General features: G+C 43.2%; 1 protein-coding gene across 5 annotated transcripts in view; it reads right to left on the reverse strand.

The window, feature by feature from the left end:
• fbxw2 (F-box and WD repeat domain containing 2) overlaps window positions 1-17,036 on the reverse strand; it is a 132,756-nt gene that overhangs the window by 20,046 nt on the left and 95,674 nt on the right. For 4 of the 5 annotated variants that reach the window (XM_077585990.1, XM_077585988.1, XM_077585991.1 and 1 more), the window contains one exon: window positions 12,148-12,317. In XM_077585990.1, the coding sequence (XP_077442116.1) occupies window positions 12,148-12,317 (170 nt within the window). Of the gene's footprint in view, window positions 1-4,764; window positions 4,849-12,147; window positions 12,318-17,036 lie in introns of all 5 variants that reach the window. The other variant, XR_013296660.1, reaches the window with a different exon arrangement.

Below are 17,036 nucleotides of genomic sequence, written 5' to 3' on the forward strand. Positions count from 1 at the left end.
GAAACAATTGAAGGATCTCTCCCCAGGGTGCTCACGGTCCGGACGTGACAGCTCTGGGGTCAGATGTTACAATACGATACGATACGATATACTTTTATTTTCCCCGTGGGGAACTTTTTCCTGGACTCCGTCCAGCTGCAGTTTACAGTAAGGAAAAAACAACAGAATAGAAAGAGATAAAATCAAAATTAAATAAGAAGTGCAGCAGTAGTTTACAGTAAGAAAAACAACAGAATAGAGAGAGATAATTAAAATAAATAATACACACACACTCCTATATATATATATTGCACCACTTAGTTAATGTCGGTTATTAAGCAATTTGATGGATGTCGGCAGGAATGAGTTCTTGTAGCGGTTCAGCCTGGTTCTGGGGGCTCAGAATCTCCTGCCGGAAGGCAGTAGCTGGAACTCATGATGCAGAATGTGAGTCGGGTCAGTAACAATTTTTTGTGCCAGTCTGGTGACGGACTGCTCATAAAGCATCTGTAGGGAAGGATGATTCCTGACCCCCATGATCTTCATGGCAGTCCGCACCAGACCGGCAATCTGTGACCTTGACTGCACAGTCAGGTTGCCGTACCAGGCCGCAATGCCGTATCTGATGATACTTTCCAATGCAGCCCGGTCGAAAGTATCATCAGATACGGCATTGCGGCCTGGTTATTTATTATATATATATATATATATATATATATATATATATATATATATATATATATATTATTTATTATTATTTGTTATTTTAAAATTTTACTTGCTGGTGATAGTTGCATTTATTTATGGCTGGAAGCACATTCATACCATATCTATAACAGTAAATATCATGGTAAAACATTTGATTAATCATTATATACCATCATATGGGTTTCCTAGGAAAATTTGATCAGACAATAGAACCTATTTATAAGCTGTAGACAAAATTGGCCTCATCAGATTTGAATTGGCTATAAGATTTTCATTGTTGCATTAATGAATGTGCTTAGGTCATTAAACTCAGCCAAAGGCTGGATTCTGATTGAATGTCACAACAAACAGAATTTTTTCCCCAGGACGGACCTACAGAACTTTACTAACATTTACTAACTCCAAACTAACAAAAACTACCAGATGCTCTTTCAAAAAGAAGGAATTGTGAATATGTATGTTTAGAAGTGACTAAATGAAAATATCCTGCACCCAGATGGGGTGACGGAGAGGTCAATCTGGTCCAGTTCACTGGGAACACATCGTTCCACATCTTGCCTATCAGACCCGCCGGGTCCGCCTCCTGCTCAAGCGCTCCCACCAGCAGGAGCCACCTGACGATTCAACTGGAAAACCATGCCTGTTTCCAGTGTCCACCTGACGAGCTGCCCGCGGAGGAACTCACTCAATGAAGATTGAGTCACATGCACTTTTTCCCATTCATCATTCCACAAATGAGTCACACTTTTGGAAGATAATCCCGGTGACCAATCCTTGGATGTCTGGCAGTTGACCAGGGTTCTGAAAGAAGCTGACAATGCCCTTTTTCACCAAAAAAAACAAAAAAAAAACACACAATACACAAAAACAAAACAGAACTGACAAACGCCTTTCTCATTCAACAAAGAACTTCACCACGAGATGGCGTCAAAGCGACAACACGTCTTCAATTGCGGTTATATCATGACACTCTTTCTCATATTGACTGCCATGCCAATCTGCTATGTCTGGGATCCCCTCGCCACAACTTTGAACGTAACTACAACACTTCATGTTAAGCGAGATATCGAATCTCCACACATTCCCTGGATCATATCCTGGACTTATAACTCAATTGATGTGACTGTTGCCCCAAACACGAACACCTCTTGTTTTGGGTTATTGCTATGGGCATGGTTCTCTGGAACTGACCCCTATTTTCCTATTTTAGTTTGTGTAAATAAGACAATGAGTAAGTTAGAACAAACAAAAATAACTAAATACACGATGGAGACCGGAGTAGAGGCTGTAAGTGTACTGACTGATGGTGTAAGTGAGTGGTTTCGTGTTACGCCAAAGAATTATTACTACAGCTATTGAAAAACAGGATGTACAAAATAAGTCTTCTTATATGATGGTTGAGTCTGTTGCTTCTCCATTCCTGCCTGCTGCGACATCCGATGCAGATCCTGCTGGAATCTTTTTGTAAAAATGTTTAAATGTTTAGTTTTTGGGCTTTTTCAAGCCCAATTGGAGGAATGTTAACATTGTTAACATTTTTAATTCTTTATTTTATATTTTAACCATTTTGAATTTAGTTATAGCTGTGTAGATGCACATCTACACAGGTGTAATAATGTCAAACTCATATAACTCGACCTTAACCTATCTGTTATCTTGTGTTGTCTAAATTCCCTGTTAGTCCTGTTTGTGAAAATTCAAGTTCAACCTTGTGAGAATGAAATCTGTTTTGTCTAAATGTGAAAGATCAACCTAGCATATTGTGAGAATGAAATCTGATTTTTGTATTTGATGGGAGGAGAGAGGCATTTTTCTGTACAAACTCTGATTGTAATAAAAGGGCTGTGTCTCCTGGGGGGAGGAACATACATTCTTGGATGACACTGCTTGGGTGATATGCAATTGTGTGACCAGAGATCTCTGTAATAAATTCTCCTTGCAAGGACCCTTTTCACAGGAATCTCATCTTTGATTTATTTGAACACGCAAAAGATTACAAAATTTATTATAATCCTTCAGTAGTCATACACAAGATTCTGGTCAGCTTCTGGTTGAATCTTTGACCACTCCTCTTGACAGAATTGGTGCAGTCCAGTTAAATTTGTTGGCTTGCTGACAGGGGCGTTCTTTAGCATTGTCCACATGTTCTCAATGGGGTTTGATAAGTCAGAACTTTGGGAAGGCTGTTCTAATTCTAACTTGATTTAGCCATTCCATTACCACTTTTGATGTATGTTTGAGACATTGTGCTGTTGGAACACCAAACAGTGGCCAAAACCCAAACTTTGAGGTGATGATTTTTTAAAGGAAAAAAAAGGGACATTAATCCTCCTCTTTCATGATCTCATCTACTCTGTGTAAAAAAGGGGGGAACTTTAAAGGGGGGAGTAACCATTTTAACAAACCTTTTCCCCGTTCACTACATCTACGATGTTATTGGCCAGGACCTAAACAAGACTGATTACGAGGGCCCCCAATGGAAGTAATAACGATTAAATTAAATAGAGATACTCTGTTATCCACGTGGAATAAGCTAAATGTGGATACCAAAAGCGACAGACACATTGTCATTTACGAAATATCGACTGACGATGCATGACGTGGCAGAGAAAGGGGAAATGGCAGTGGCAGATACACCTCTCATTTATATCTCCCTCTTCCGAGCAACAGGAGATGGGGGAGACCCTCGGGAACTGGTGGCCACAACCGACTGACGATCCGGCTGTGAAAGGAAGTTACAACTCAATCCCACCCGTGGGTCCTTTAATGCCTCTGGGACAGCCACCACTGAACCTAACCGGGGTCTCTCGACCTCCTACAATACTGCAGCCAGCCCGTCTTACTGAGCGGTGGACGCCTCCAGAGCCGTCGTCACCTGACTCGGCAGCCGATCCGCACCATCCTGAAAGGCAACGACCTCCAAAGCCAAGGCCACAGGCATCAGGCCTACCAACCGACGCCATCAGAACCAGGATGTGGTTTCCTCAAGCTCCCACCAGACTCAGCTACCTGATGTCTCCACTCAGCTGACCTTCATCCTACATGTCCCTCAACCGCCGCCCGGCTTGACAGGATCAACATGGGCCGATTGATCATCCACCAACCTCTCGCTCAGGACCTGATGAGGATCAGCCTTATGTGACACCTTGCCGCTATTCCTGGCGCCTGCATAGGCTAAGGATGCCCCATGGATCATACTTCCCGTGCTTGGGGCCGCAGGGGCACGACTGCACATTCAAATTCCAAATCTTGTGTAGCCGAGTGCCGGCTGCCACCAGAGTTATACCAAGTTTAGCGAGCTGGACTAGTCAGATTGCATTCCCAACATAGAAGGGTTGCCATCCAGCATGCTCCAGATCTGAGGCCCACCGAACCGCCAAACCCCTAACCCAGAATTATGAATTATATAATTATAATTATTAGTAATTATGCCGTGGACATCTATGATGATACACGTCTCAGTGTGTGTTTATCATTTTTTTGTTCATGATGTGTGTTGAAAGGGGACACTGTGAGATCTGATTTGAATGCTGTCTCAAACTAGTTACTTACATTTGCTTAATGTCTAAGTCACCCCTTCTGCTGAACAACTGTATGACTATGTTAATTATGCTTTAAATAGGTATGTGGAAAATAAATGCCGGTGTTCACCTTGTATTAATTACAAAGTATTGATAATTTTGTAATATTTTACTTTTTATCAAAAGACATTGTAATCTTAGCAACCAAAGGTGCTGACTGGACGCTATGTATACGAACACATTTTCTTCAAAGTCAGTGAAAATGTAGACCACCAAGAGGGTTAAACATAATTCCTCTGAAAGCTGCAGGTTAGTCAGGTGTCTATGTAATGACTATGAATGCTTCGTTTATATGGCCAATACTGACAATGTGATGTTTTATGACCATCTGTTGAAGACCTTCGTGCTCTCCGCGCTGAACTTACAAAACAGCTATATCTATTTAGGGCCTTTCTACCCCACTCCTGTAATAACTAATTTTAGATAACACAACATCACTTTTTTTTTTGCGTGAGTAAATCCTTACCAATGATACCAATAAAAAACATGTTCTCACCCATCCTGGGCCTATGGGGGGGGGGGGGGGGGGAATTCATCATGATGCCATTAATCGGTGTGGAATGTCAAGAAGCTCAGCTGTCTGAAAACAGATATCATTAAGGCCAAAAATTAGCTAACACTGCCCTCTAGTTGCCGAAAACAGATACCATTCAATTTTAGCAAATTTAATGCGCATGATGTAAGTGGCATGCCCAACATTTTAGGTTAGGAATAAAAATCAAACGTGCAATAGGAAAAAGGTTGTACTATGAAAAGTGCTTTATAAGCTGTTGCAAAGCCTGTAATTCTCAGATCTCTATTCATTTGCACAAACGAATTGTCGAACGAATATTTTTTTCACTTTCAACCGCTCAAAATGTTCACTGGCATCAGACCTATACATATATAGTTTAAAATAAAAATGTTTTTTTTTAATGCCCTCTATGGACAATAATAGCAGTATTATGCTAACAGCAAAATTAACTATGCTGTATATATGTAAAATAAAGGTCTAATTTGAATATTTCATATGACATATTTAGAGGCTTGAATAAGTCCATAAGTCATAACAATATAATTTTTTTATGCATGCCCAGTTTTTCACAATGTCATTTTTCTGAATAGCACAAACCTCTTGTAATTTTGCCAAAATCAGGCATTTCCTTTGAAGTGAGATAACTTAGTCATTTATGAATATTTTTTCACTCTCAACGACTCAAAATGTTCAGTGGCATCAGACCTATCTATACATATATAGTTTTTATTTTATTTTATTTTTCTAACCCCTGGGCGTTATTATAGTTTGATTAAATTCTTGTAACTTTTGCCAAAATCAGGCATTTCTTTTGAAGTGAGATAACTTAGTCATTTATGAATATTTTTTCACTTTCAACCGCTCAAAATATTCAGTGGCATCAGACCTATCCATACATATATAGTTTTTATTTTATTTAATTTTTTCAATGCCCCCTATGGACAATAATAGCAGTATTATGCTAATAGCAAGACTAACTATGCTGTATATATATATAAAATAAAAGACTAATTTGAATATTTCATATGACATAGTTAGAGGCTCAAACAGGGTCATAAGTCATAACAATATAATTTTTTTATGCATGCCCAGTTTTTACACAATGGCATTTTTCAAAACTCTTGTAATTTTGCCAAAATCAGGCATTTCCTTTGAAGTCAGATAACTTAGTCATTTATGAATATTTTTTTCACTTTCAACCGCTCAAAATGTTCAGTGGCATCAGACCTATCTATACATATATAGTTTTTATTTTATTTTTTTAACCCCTGGGCGTTATTATAGTTTAATTAAATTCTTGTAATTTTTGCCAAAATCTGGCATTTCCTTTGAAGTGTGATAACTTAGTCATTTATGAATATTTTTTTCACTTTCAACCGCTCAAAATGTTCACTGGCATCAGACCTATCTATTCATATATAGTTTTAAAAAAATGTTTTTTTTTTTAATGCCCTCTATGGACAATAATAGCAGTATTATGCTAACAGCAAAATTAACTATGCTGTATAAAGGAAAAAATAAAGGTCTAATTTGAATATTTCATATGACATATTTAGAGGCTTGAATAAGTCCATAAGTCCGTCTGTCCGTCCGTCTTCTTCCCCTTATCCGGGGTCGGGTCGCGGGGGCAGCAGCTTTAGCAGGGAAGCCCAGACATCCCTCTCCCCAGCCACTTCAGCCAGCTCATCCGACGGGACCCCAAGGCGTTCCCAGGACAGCCGAGAGACATAGTCTCTCCAGCGTGTCCTGGGTCGTCCCTGGGGCCTCCTGCCGGTAGGACATGCCCGGAACACCTCCCCAGGGAGGCGTCCAGGAGGCATCCGAACCAGATGCCCGAGCCACCTCAACTGGTTCCTCTCAACGTGGAGGAGCAGCGACTCGACGCTGAGTCCCTCTCGGATGACCGAGCTTCTCACCCTATCTCTAAGGGAGAGCCCGGCTACCCTGCGGAGGAAACTCATTTCGGCCGCTTGTATCCGGGATCTTGTTCTTTCGGTCACGACCCACAGCTCATGACCATAGGTGAGGGTAGGAACGTAGATCGACCGGTAAATCGAGAGCTTTGCCTTTCGGCTCAGCTCCTTCTTCACCACAACGGACCGATACAGCGTCCGCATCACTGCAGACGCTGCACCGATCCGCCTGTCGATCTCCCGCTCTAACCTACCCTCACTCGTGAACAAGACCCCAAGATACTTGAACTCCTCTACTTGGGGCAGGACCTCCTCCCCGACCCGGAGAGGGCACTCCACCCTTTTCCGACTGAGGACCATGGTCTCGGATTTGGAGGTGCTGATCTTCATCTCAAGTCCATAAGTCATAACAATATAATTTTTTTATGCATGCCCAGTTTTTCACAATGGCATTTTTCTGAATAGCACTTGTAATTTTGCCAAAATCTGGCATTTCCTTTGAAGTGAGATAACTTAGTCATTTATAAATATTAAATGCGTACTGTAAACAGTGTTCAGAGCATGGAGGAGACACCAGGAGAGAGGCCAGTACATCAGGAGATGTAGGCCGTAGGAGGATTAACAACCCAGCAGCACGACCGCTATCCCCTTCGTTGTGCAATGAGGAACACTATCAGAACGTTGCAAAATTAGCTTCAACAGGCCACCAATGTGCATGTTTCTGCTCAAATGGTCAGAAACTATTGTCGCTTTTCTACTAGACCGGTTCCACGCTGAGTCGACCTTGGTTGGCCCTGGATGTTCGCGTTTCCATGTGAGTCTTTCGGGGCTGAGTGGTTACAATGGAATCGCCTATTAGAATCATCTTGGAGGTGGTTCTGCAGCGCCGGTTGTTTGGGGTCGTCTCTGTCAACTGATTAGCCGACATCGATGCAGCAAGCAACTCTGGTAAATTGGCCAGTGCTATTCACGGATGAGAGCAGGTTCACACAGAGCACATGTGACCGATGTGACAAGTCTGGAGATGCTGTGAAGAACATTATGCTGCCTGCAGCATCATCCAGTCTGACCATTTTGGTGGTGGGCCAGTAATGGTTTGGAAAGGCATTTATTTGGAAGGCCACGCAGCTACTTGTGCTAGCCAGAGGTACCTTGACTTGTTTCGTAAATTGAGTAACTGGACACTAAGTCCAGAGACCACTGAGAGAAATCAGCTGACAACAGGGGAAAGTTCTTGTGGCAGCGTAGAAAGACAGCTCACAGGAGGGAAAAGGACGGACGGGTATGGGCTAGCTTCCTATGCTCATAACTTTCTATGCTTTTTGCATGATGGAAGCACCAGCTATAGCTAGAAAAAGAGGACAGCGAAGAACACCCCTAGAGGCTGCGAGAGCGGGGGCGGAAGATGACTCATCAGCTAACATCAAGGTAAGAGACCCTGGACCGGAAACGACCATGAGTAAAAACCACAATACAAGAGAGTGCCACTGCAGTTGCCACAGGTACAGCCACGATGGCGGTGCACAAACTGCAGATAAGCCGCTGTGGTTGGGGGAGCATTATATCACATCACGTTTGAGAGTTCACCATGGAAAGAAGAGTTGGAGAGAAGAGAGACAGAGGCCTCGCATTGGCTACTTTTTACGAAAGGAGTCAAATCAGTCGAATGAAGTACAGCAACTGGACGCAAACCACAGATTGCAGTACATCAGTACCACTGTCCCAGTGTCGTGCAAAAGAAGCTGTGGGAAACGATACAGACTTGTCAATCAATACAGACTTGGCCCTGTCCCTCGAACAACTACAAGGGACAGTGGAAAAGAAGTCATCTGTCAATATGGTTCAGAACTAAGGGTGTCAAAATGATCGCGTTAATATCACTCGATTAACGACCACTCATTATTTGGAAAGCCTCTACTGAAGGGAATTCCAGTCACGGCGCAGCAGAAACGTCCACGTCAAAATTACCCAATAGAAATGCACTGTACTACACTAGAGCACTAGAGAACTGTTTAAGGGGCAGACGGTTAGGAGCCATTTAGACTGTTGCACTACCACCTGTTCCCTGCTTTGACACAACGCACTCGGTTAGCCGTTAGCAACGAACTAGGTTGCTTCAGAAAGAGGTGTCCGTGGCACTCTCAAACCCTGTGAGAGCCAAGAGCCGAATGGATGCCGTCTTGTCAGTTGGAGTGACCCCAAACCACTTAATCTTTAGATGTGAGGCGTATTTTAGTCAGCAACTCCAGAAAATAGCTCTTAAGTGTAACACATAGTCGTGCTTTTTTTGAGAAGTTGGAAAGAGCAGCTACAGGTTGCATCAAAAAATGCCTCGGTGTTCCACAGTACCTTACCACCTCTACGGAGACGGCATCCTCAAACTGCCCCTCACCAGTTTCACAGAGGAGTTCAAGTGTGCAAAAACAAGACGCCAGATGACACTAATTAAATCCAGAGAATTAATAGTGAGCAACAATGCATCCAACCTTGGCAACAGGGCGTAACTGGAGGAGACCAGCCAAAGCAGTGGAAGAAGCAACAGCAGCCCTCAGAAATGCTGACATAGTGGTCTATGTTCAGCAAGGAAGAGGAGGCTTTGGATTAACATTTACCCACCTAGCTTGGAGTAAGGCCACAGCACCAGAACGGAGGAAGATGGTGATGGACAAAATACGCTGCCAGGCGGAGCCTGCAAAATGGGCCAAGGCAGTCTCTCTGGGCAAACAGGTTCAGTGGACAAGATGGGACAGTGTGGAAAAGAGGAAGATCAGATGGAAGGACATATAGGCCATGGAAGCGAGGCAGTTGAGCTTCGTCATCAGAGCTACATATGACATACTTCCAACACCAGTTAATCTTCACCAGTGGTTCGGGGAAGTGTGCCCTTCGTTCTATGCCAGCCACCCCCAGGCATATTCTGGTATAAAACCAGTCTCACCCAAGGATGTTATACATGGCGTCACAATCAAGTACTAAAGACCCTTGCATGCACTCAGGAGAACAAACCAACTGCCGCCAATTCCCTACCACTTCCAGCAGCCAACCACCAGCAGGCTAACTTTGTTCGCAAAGGGGCTAAGGTAGTCAGGAGGGGCTCCATACCATGTATGCTTGGCCCAGAACTGGAGGATGCTGGCTGATCTTGTGTTTCCTCCAGAGATCGCTGTAACCACCCTAAGACCGCACCTGGAGCTCAGGTCCCCTTCACAAAAAAAGGTGTTCATCATCGAACTCGCAGTACCCTGGGAGGACTCAGTGGATAAGGCTTACGAGCGAAAACACCTACGCTATGCCAAGCTTTCAGCTGAAGCACAAGATAGTGGCTGGAACACTGAGGTTTGAAGGTGTAACAATTATAGACCAGTCACCCTAATTTTTTTCCCTTAACATTTCCCGCTTGGAAATGTGCGTGCAGTCAACCTTTGGATGATCTCCCTCTGTTTTTCCCCTTTTCCTAAACCAGAGACAATTCAAAAAGAGATTACACTCTTTTGAAGTCAACCACAAGCCACCTCACCAGGATGTGAATGTTTGTTTTGAGCAAGCCAGAAGCACGAGTTTATGGCATCAAAGTATGTTGTCGGAAAGCATCATCTTCACCCCTGCTGACATCAAGTTGGTATGTCTATGAAGAAGAATGTCATATGTATACGCCCACACCCCTTTACCGGAGCTGTGTCGCACCTCATCTAAGTGTGGAATATGTTTTTGTTTTTTGTTTTCCTTGTTTTTTGGGGAGCAACTTTTTTTCTTCAATCGACTTTTCCTCCGCTAGCTCGATTCAACTCACTCCAGTAAATTGCACGCCTGATAGCCAATTTGACATATCGCTGGTGCAACTTCCATTTCAAATATCAAGTCAAACCTTTCCTTTCTACGTCATTAAATTGTTCCTTTCTTATTTTTATTAGCTTAATTTTTATTCCTTTTATTTAAACCGTAGGATAGTTAGACAGACAGTGTTGATTCTGTATGTGTAACCGTAGTGAATAAATGCATGTTTTCTCAACTTTATTCCGTCTCAATCGTGCTTGTGGATTAGTAATTATTTTATGAATACAAAGAACCACAAATATTGAATGTGGCGACTTCAGATTATGAATAAATAAATGAGGATTTGAATTTTATTTGTTGTGCTTCTCCAAAAGTGAAAGTAAACAGAACGTGGTGCCCCTATAGGAGATTGAAGGAATTACAACCATCTCAAGCGCCATTCAAATTATTAATTCGTCCAAGAAGACAACATCAATTATCGCTACAAAGGGAAGTACAGGTAGCTGGCCGAGTGGAGGTGGGATGCAGAGTCTTTTTGGCGAAATCTACCACCAAATTAATTGTAGACCTTGGAGGCAGCTGAAACATGCAGCCAATGGCTGTTTATGAGGATGAAAGACCCCTTCTGGGTCCCCAAGTAGCAAGTGGAGGAATGCGGTCATTTTAGGCTTGACTCAGTGAATAGGACGCACCTGCCATGCATAGTCCCATTGCTGCCCAACATCAAGCACCTCTCATGATTAATTGGAATTGACGCAAGTCCAGGGGGCTGATCGCCCTGTGGCTGGCCACCCCTGGAGAGGGCATATAGTGTTAAAGCCGAAGCGCCCAATGACCCAGGGGACACTACTGATGAAGCGTCCCAAATTTATGTAACTCATCCATCCACCATTCTACCACTCATCACCAAACACAACATACCACACACTTTCAAGTAGGTGCTAGCACAAAGGAATCTACACTTTATCCTGTGTTTTGTAAACTGACTTCCATTAAGTACTGGGATACGAGCTATAAGACTGTTAATGTTATAATATTTAAAATGCTGTACAGTTAGCACAGGTGATCATTATGGATACAATTTCACCATGGAATAGATCCTTTCTACTTATATTGTTTTCAATAAATTCAAACAAATCCAAAATCCTGGACCACATCATGCTTGACTTTGGACCTTTCCTTTGCATTTATATTTATTCGCAATATATTATATTTATATATATAATATATATATTTGAATTTCACAAACAGTTTAGAACAGTGACAAGAGGCTTCAATATCATGTAAAGTTGAAAGTTCCAGTGATTCTCAACCAGGGTGCTGTGGCAAACTAGTGTGAAATATCAGGTGCGTTGCAGAAAACATCAAACTTCTCAGAATTTGTCCAGCAGTTATTACTTATTAATTAGAAATCTGTATTTATTCATCAATCTACGCCAGTAACATTTAATGACAGGCAGAACAATTAAACACTCTTCTGTTAGATGTCACAAGATACAATTAGTCACTGTAATCACAAGATTACAATTATTACTTCATTATTGTAGTATTCATACTTTTTGTGACATTTTTGCTTTGTGGTGTGCTGTCAGATTATTATTTTTTAACCAAAAATGGGTACCAGCCTTAGTATAGGTTGGGAAACACTGGATTAGACAAGATTTGTTAATAATTTTACCTGAGAATCTCAAAACTGGCAAAATCCCACTGATATACTCCGATGTCAGAGCTGCAGACAATGTGGCGTCCATCAAACTGCAAACGGGGTTGAAGGCTGATGCTGCGGTTCTCTGACACTGACAGTGTCTTTAAGCACTTACAGTTAATTTCTTTTCCAAAAGGCCAGATCTGAAAAGAGAAATTAGTGTTTGATCCAGATCATGGATTAAAACTGTTCAATACATATCATACATCCTCTTGACTGTGCTGAATGCAGCACTACCAGTATTGCCCCTGCCAGTTTCATATTTTTAAAATATTATAGTTAACAATGTTGATATTACTACGGTCACAGATGGAACATGTCAACTCTGTCATCCTTTTAATTCTTCTTATTTTTTAAACCAAATTGAATTTAGGCTTTTTAGTGAAGTTATTGGGACAGATAGCAACTAATCACTGAGCTAGAGTGAACATGTGAAAAATGCATTCCGTTTTGTTAACTCTGCCAAACTTTAGGACTGACGGAGTTGACGTAAAAAGCTGACAGTGTTGACAACATCACTTTTGGCCTATAAATGTGAAAATATATTATCAATCATTAAACGTATCCACTACACTTCTGACTCATACGCTATAGACAGACTATGGTCTACGTGTTATTGTGCAACTATATATTAAATGAAGGGTGTTGATTTTTGTACTACAGCACTATGTGAAACTGAATATTATTTTAAATTGTGGCGTAGGTAAAGAGACCTACTTCTATTTGGATATTTAGAGCTCATTCTGATATCAGAAAATGCATAATTTCTTATTGTCATATAATTAAACATGATTCACGTTCTGTTAAATCCATTACTGCTCTTTTTTTTCACCACTAGATATCACCAAAAACTAAACACCATTAACAATTTAAATTAATAAATACTGTGAACATATAAATCTGTACATCCTGTCTATTATGTGAAAATATTATTTCTGCCCATCTGAAGACATAGTCATAAAACTATTGGGAAATGCAACACCACTCCAGTCAAGAACGAGAAATTTACAGTGGAGTGTGTGAGCACATCGGTCGCAGGTGGAGGATGAAGAGGGGGAGTGAACGAGTGGAAAAGAACATCACAGAAAAGGAAGGGAAGTACAGGTAGCTGATAAGGAGGAGAGGAACAAGTGATAAAGAGCAAGAAGGGAAGACCCCCTATGGTCTACATGTTTATTTTAAATTGTACATTCAGTACAGTAAATGGTGACATTTATAGTCTGTTTATTTTCAGATCATAGTTGATTTATTGACACCTATGGCTGTAAAAAATAAAAAATAAAGATACAAATTTAATAAGTGATGCAGATATTAAGTTTTTTGTCAAAACCATGGGCCAGTTTCCCATACAGAGATTAAACCAAATTCTAGATTAATTCACATTCTAATCCATGATTTACTGAAATGGATTACAAGAGTCATAGACTAGTCCTAGTCTTAAATTAAATTTCCTGTTTTGAAAAAGACTAGAGCTAATCCTGGTAGATTAAGCCTGTCTGGGGCAGATATACTCAGACTAAGACGGTGGACAGAATTCCGTGGAATAAATAAATAATAAATATCGGTGGAAACGGATTATGCAACACAAGCACACTGGAACAATTAAGAAGCACTTTATTAGACATGTTAACACTTGTGCATGTAAATCTGATGTTAGTAGATTGTTTTCTTCTTGGAGATGCGTGTGTGGCAGCCTTATTTCACATGGGGTTTTCACAGTTGCTGTCATATTTTCTGGACCAAAGCACCATACCGGATCATTACTGTCCTAAATCTTTTACTGGTACGTAGTACCGTACCGTTCCAGCCCACTTTCACCCACGGTCCTAGTCTTATTTAAGATTTGGAAAATATATATACTAGTAGAGTCGCGGGGGCAGCAGCATTGTGAGAGAAGCCCAGACTTCCCTCTCCCCAGCCACTTAGACTTGCTTCTCACGGCGGGAACCCTATGTAAGCCCTAGGCGTTCCCAGGCCAGTCGAGAGACATAGTCTCTCCAGCGCGTCCTGGCTCGTCCCCAGGACCACTTGCCGAAGGGACATGCCCGGAGCACCTCTCCAGGGAGGTGTCCAGGAGGCAACTGCGAGCCACCTCAGCTATTCCTCTCATCGTGAGGCAAAGCGTTTCGACTCCACAGCTCGTGACCATAGGTGACGGTAGGCACGCAGAACGTTGATTTCCAGCTCTATCTTGCCCTCACTTGTGAACAAGACCCCAAATTACTTGAACTCCTCCACGTGGTGCTCATTTCCAACCTGGATTGGGCACGCCACCCTTTTCCATCTGAGGACCGTGGTCTCAGATTTGGAGGTCTTGGTTTCATCCCAACCACGGTCGGCTGTGAATCACTTCAGTGAGAGGTGGACATCACGGCATGAAGAAGCCAACAACACCAGAGATTCGACTTCTGGGTGTCATGCTCTGGGTTGGCAGGCTGTGTTCTCAGGCATTGTTTTGTTTTGCAGCAGCAGCCTGACTGCTAGGTAGCGCCATGGGGACTCACACACTTGAATTTCTGTTTCTTGACCCTTTTACAGTATGTGCAAGCTCTTTTTGTTTCCATTACTTCCGCGATTTGTATGTGAACTTTTTGTTTATCGTTTTCTCCTTGCAGTGTGCAAGCTTTTTTTGTTGACCTTTGTCTGTTGTGTTACTTAAATAAATTTCTGTGAAACTTGATTTGCTATCTGCGTTTCTGGGATCAACTTCAAAACTTGACAGAATATGAACTATAATGTTGGTAACCAAGAGTTGCTGGCCATTGTTTTGGCCTTGCAGGAGTGGAGACACTGGCTGGAGGGCGCCAGGGAACCATTCAATGTCTACACCGATCACAAGAATCCGGGCTACATCCACACAGCGAAAAGACTCAATTCACAGCAGGCTTGCTGGGCACTGATACTTGCACGCTACGACTTCACATTAACCTAAAGAAACGGATCCTCCAACACCAAATCTGACGCGTTGTTTTCTCTCCATGATCTGTAAGAGAAGGATGGATGAGCCCATCATCCCTGGTGACCGAGTGGTGGGTGTCCTGAGATGGGAAGTGGAAAGGAGAGTCCAGGAGGCCCAGTCGGGTGTCCAGAAGGGAGGCTGTTTGTCCCGGCCCATCTGCGCACCGAGATCCTGCAATGGGGACACACCTCCCGGATCGCCTGCCATCCCGGGGTGGGACGTTCCCAAGCCCTCCTCGCCCTGAAATTTTAGAGGCCTGGGATGCGCAACGAGGTGGCCGAATTTGTCAGCGCCTGCACCGTATGCGCAAGCATAAAGCCAATTATCGGCCAACAGCGTGTTTGTTGTGACCCCTGCCTATTCCGACTCACCCTTGGTCCCACATAGCGGACTCACCGTCTACCTGCCTTACGGTAAAACACGGTGGTCCTGAACATTGTGGACCAGTTTTCTAAGATGGCCCATTTCGTCTCCCTGCTGAAACTGTGTCTGCCTTGGGGACAGCCAATCTGTTAAAAAGTCATGTCTTCCGAATCCATGGCATCTCACAAGACATCGTCACAAGACAGTTTGTTTTGATGATCTGGAAGAAGTTCTGCACTGCAATGTTATTCACCGGTAGCCTTTCCTCTGGCTACCACCCTTAAACCAACAGACAGACCGAGCGGGCCAATCAAGACCTGGAGGCACCCTTTCACTGCGTTTGCCAACGCCACCATACCTCATGGTCTATGCACTTGCCATGGGTTGAATATGCTCACAACATACGCGTCTCCTCTGCCACAGGCCGTGGTCCCTTCATGGCACCATTTAGACTCTAGCGTCCTGTGTTCCCTACACAAGAGTGAAAGGTGGCCATCCTCTCAGTCCAGCACCACCTCCGCAGGGCTCATAGTGTGTGGAGAGAGACCCGAGACGCGCTTTTGCTCACAGCCACTCGAAACCAAGAGATCGCCAAACGAGACTCACGGCCCCCGAATGTTGTCCGGGACAGGAGGTCCGGCTATCTACTCGAGATATGCACCTGGCAGGTGTGTCCAAGAAGCTGGACCCACGCTTTAGGGCTTGCCGATAAATTGTTTTTTTTTAATTAATTTGAGTGTTGTTGTTTTTTGGTGTGTTTTTTCCTGAGAGCTCAGTATTGTTTATTGGGTAATCTTACCGATTCGACATGTCATCATCATTGCTCTCTTTTTTTTTCTCTTTTTCTTTTCTTTTGTATGTGCGTGCGTGTGCGTGTGAGTGTATGTTCATTAATTCACCTAAAATTAAAAATCCCATACCGTTCACCTAAACCGAATACTTCAGAATCCGGCTAGAGTCGTGAAGTTGTCAGGAGACCCGATGAAGGATCAAAGAAAATAAAGAAAAGTGAAATCCAGGACCGACTACCCACCGGGTTACCAACCAGGATCTTTCACCAAACCCAGAAACATCTAAATTCCAACAAATTAGAGAGACCTCAAGAGACCAAAGGAAAGACTAAGGAAAGGAAGGAAGGATAGATGAAGCGGAGTGAGATCCACAGACATCAGCCTTCACCGATTCAACGACCAGAGGAAGAAGCAGATTGTGTTTGAATTTCGGTAGATTCTGGTGTGGTGGATCTGGCATGCATGAAAACCTCCACCAAAGAGGAGAGCCATCGACCCCGGCCAGGACAGAGCAAGCACAACCCCCCAGTGCCCCCCAGGCCGTGGCAGCGCCAAAGCACAACCCGCGGGCCCCGCAGGGGCCACCGGCCGGAGAGCAAACCCAGAAGCCAGGAGCGCTCCCCACCACAACACGGCCCGCGCCCCAAGCCCAACGCAGCAGAACGGGGCACGGCAGGCCCCCCAGGCACCCCACCGGCCCACAGCCCCCGCTCCCCCCACAATTCCCCTCCCGCACCCACCCAGTTTTC

The sequence above is a fragment of the Vanacampus margaritifer genome, chromosome 14 (genome assembly GCF_051991255.1).
Source record: "Vanacampus margaritifer isolate UIUO_Vmar chromosome 14, RoL_Vmar_1.0, whole genome shotgun sequence".
Classification (NCBI taxonomy): domain Eukaryota; kingdom Metazoa; phylum Chordata; class Actinopteri; order Syngnathiformes; family Syngnathidae; genus Vanacampus; species Vanacampus margaritifer.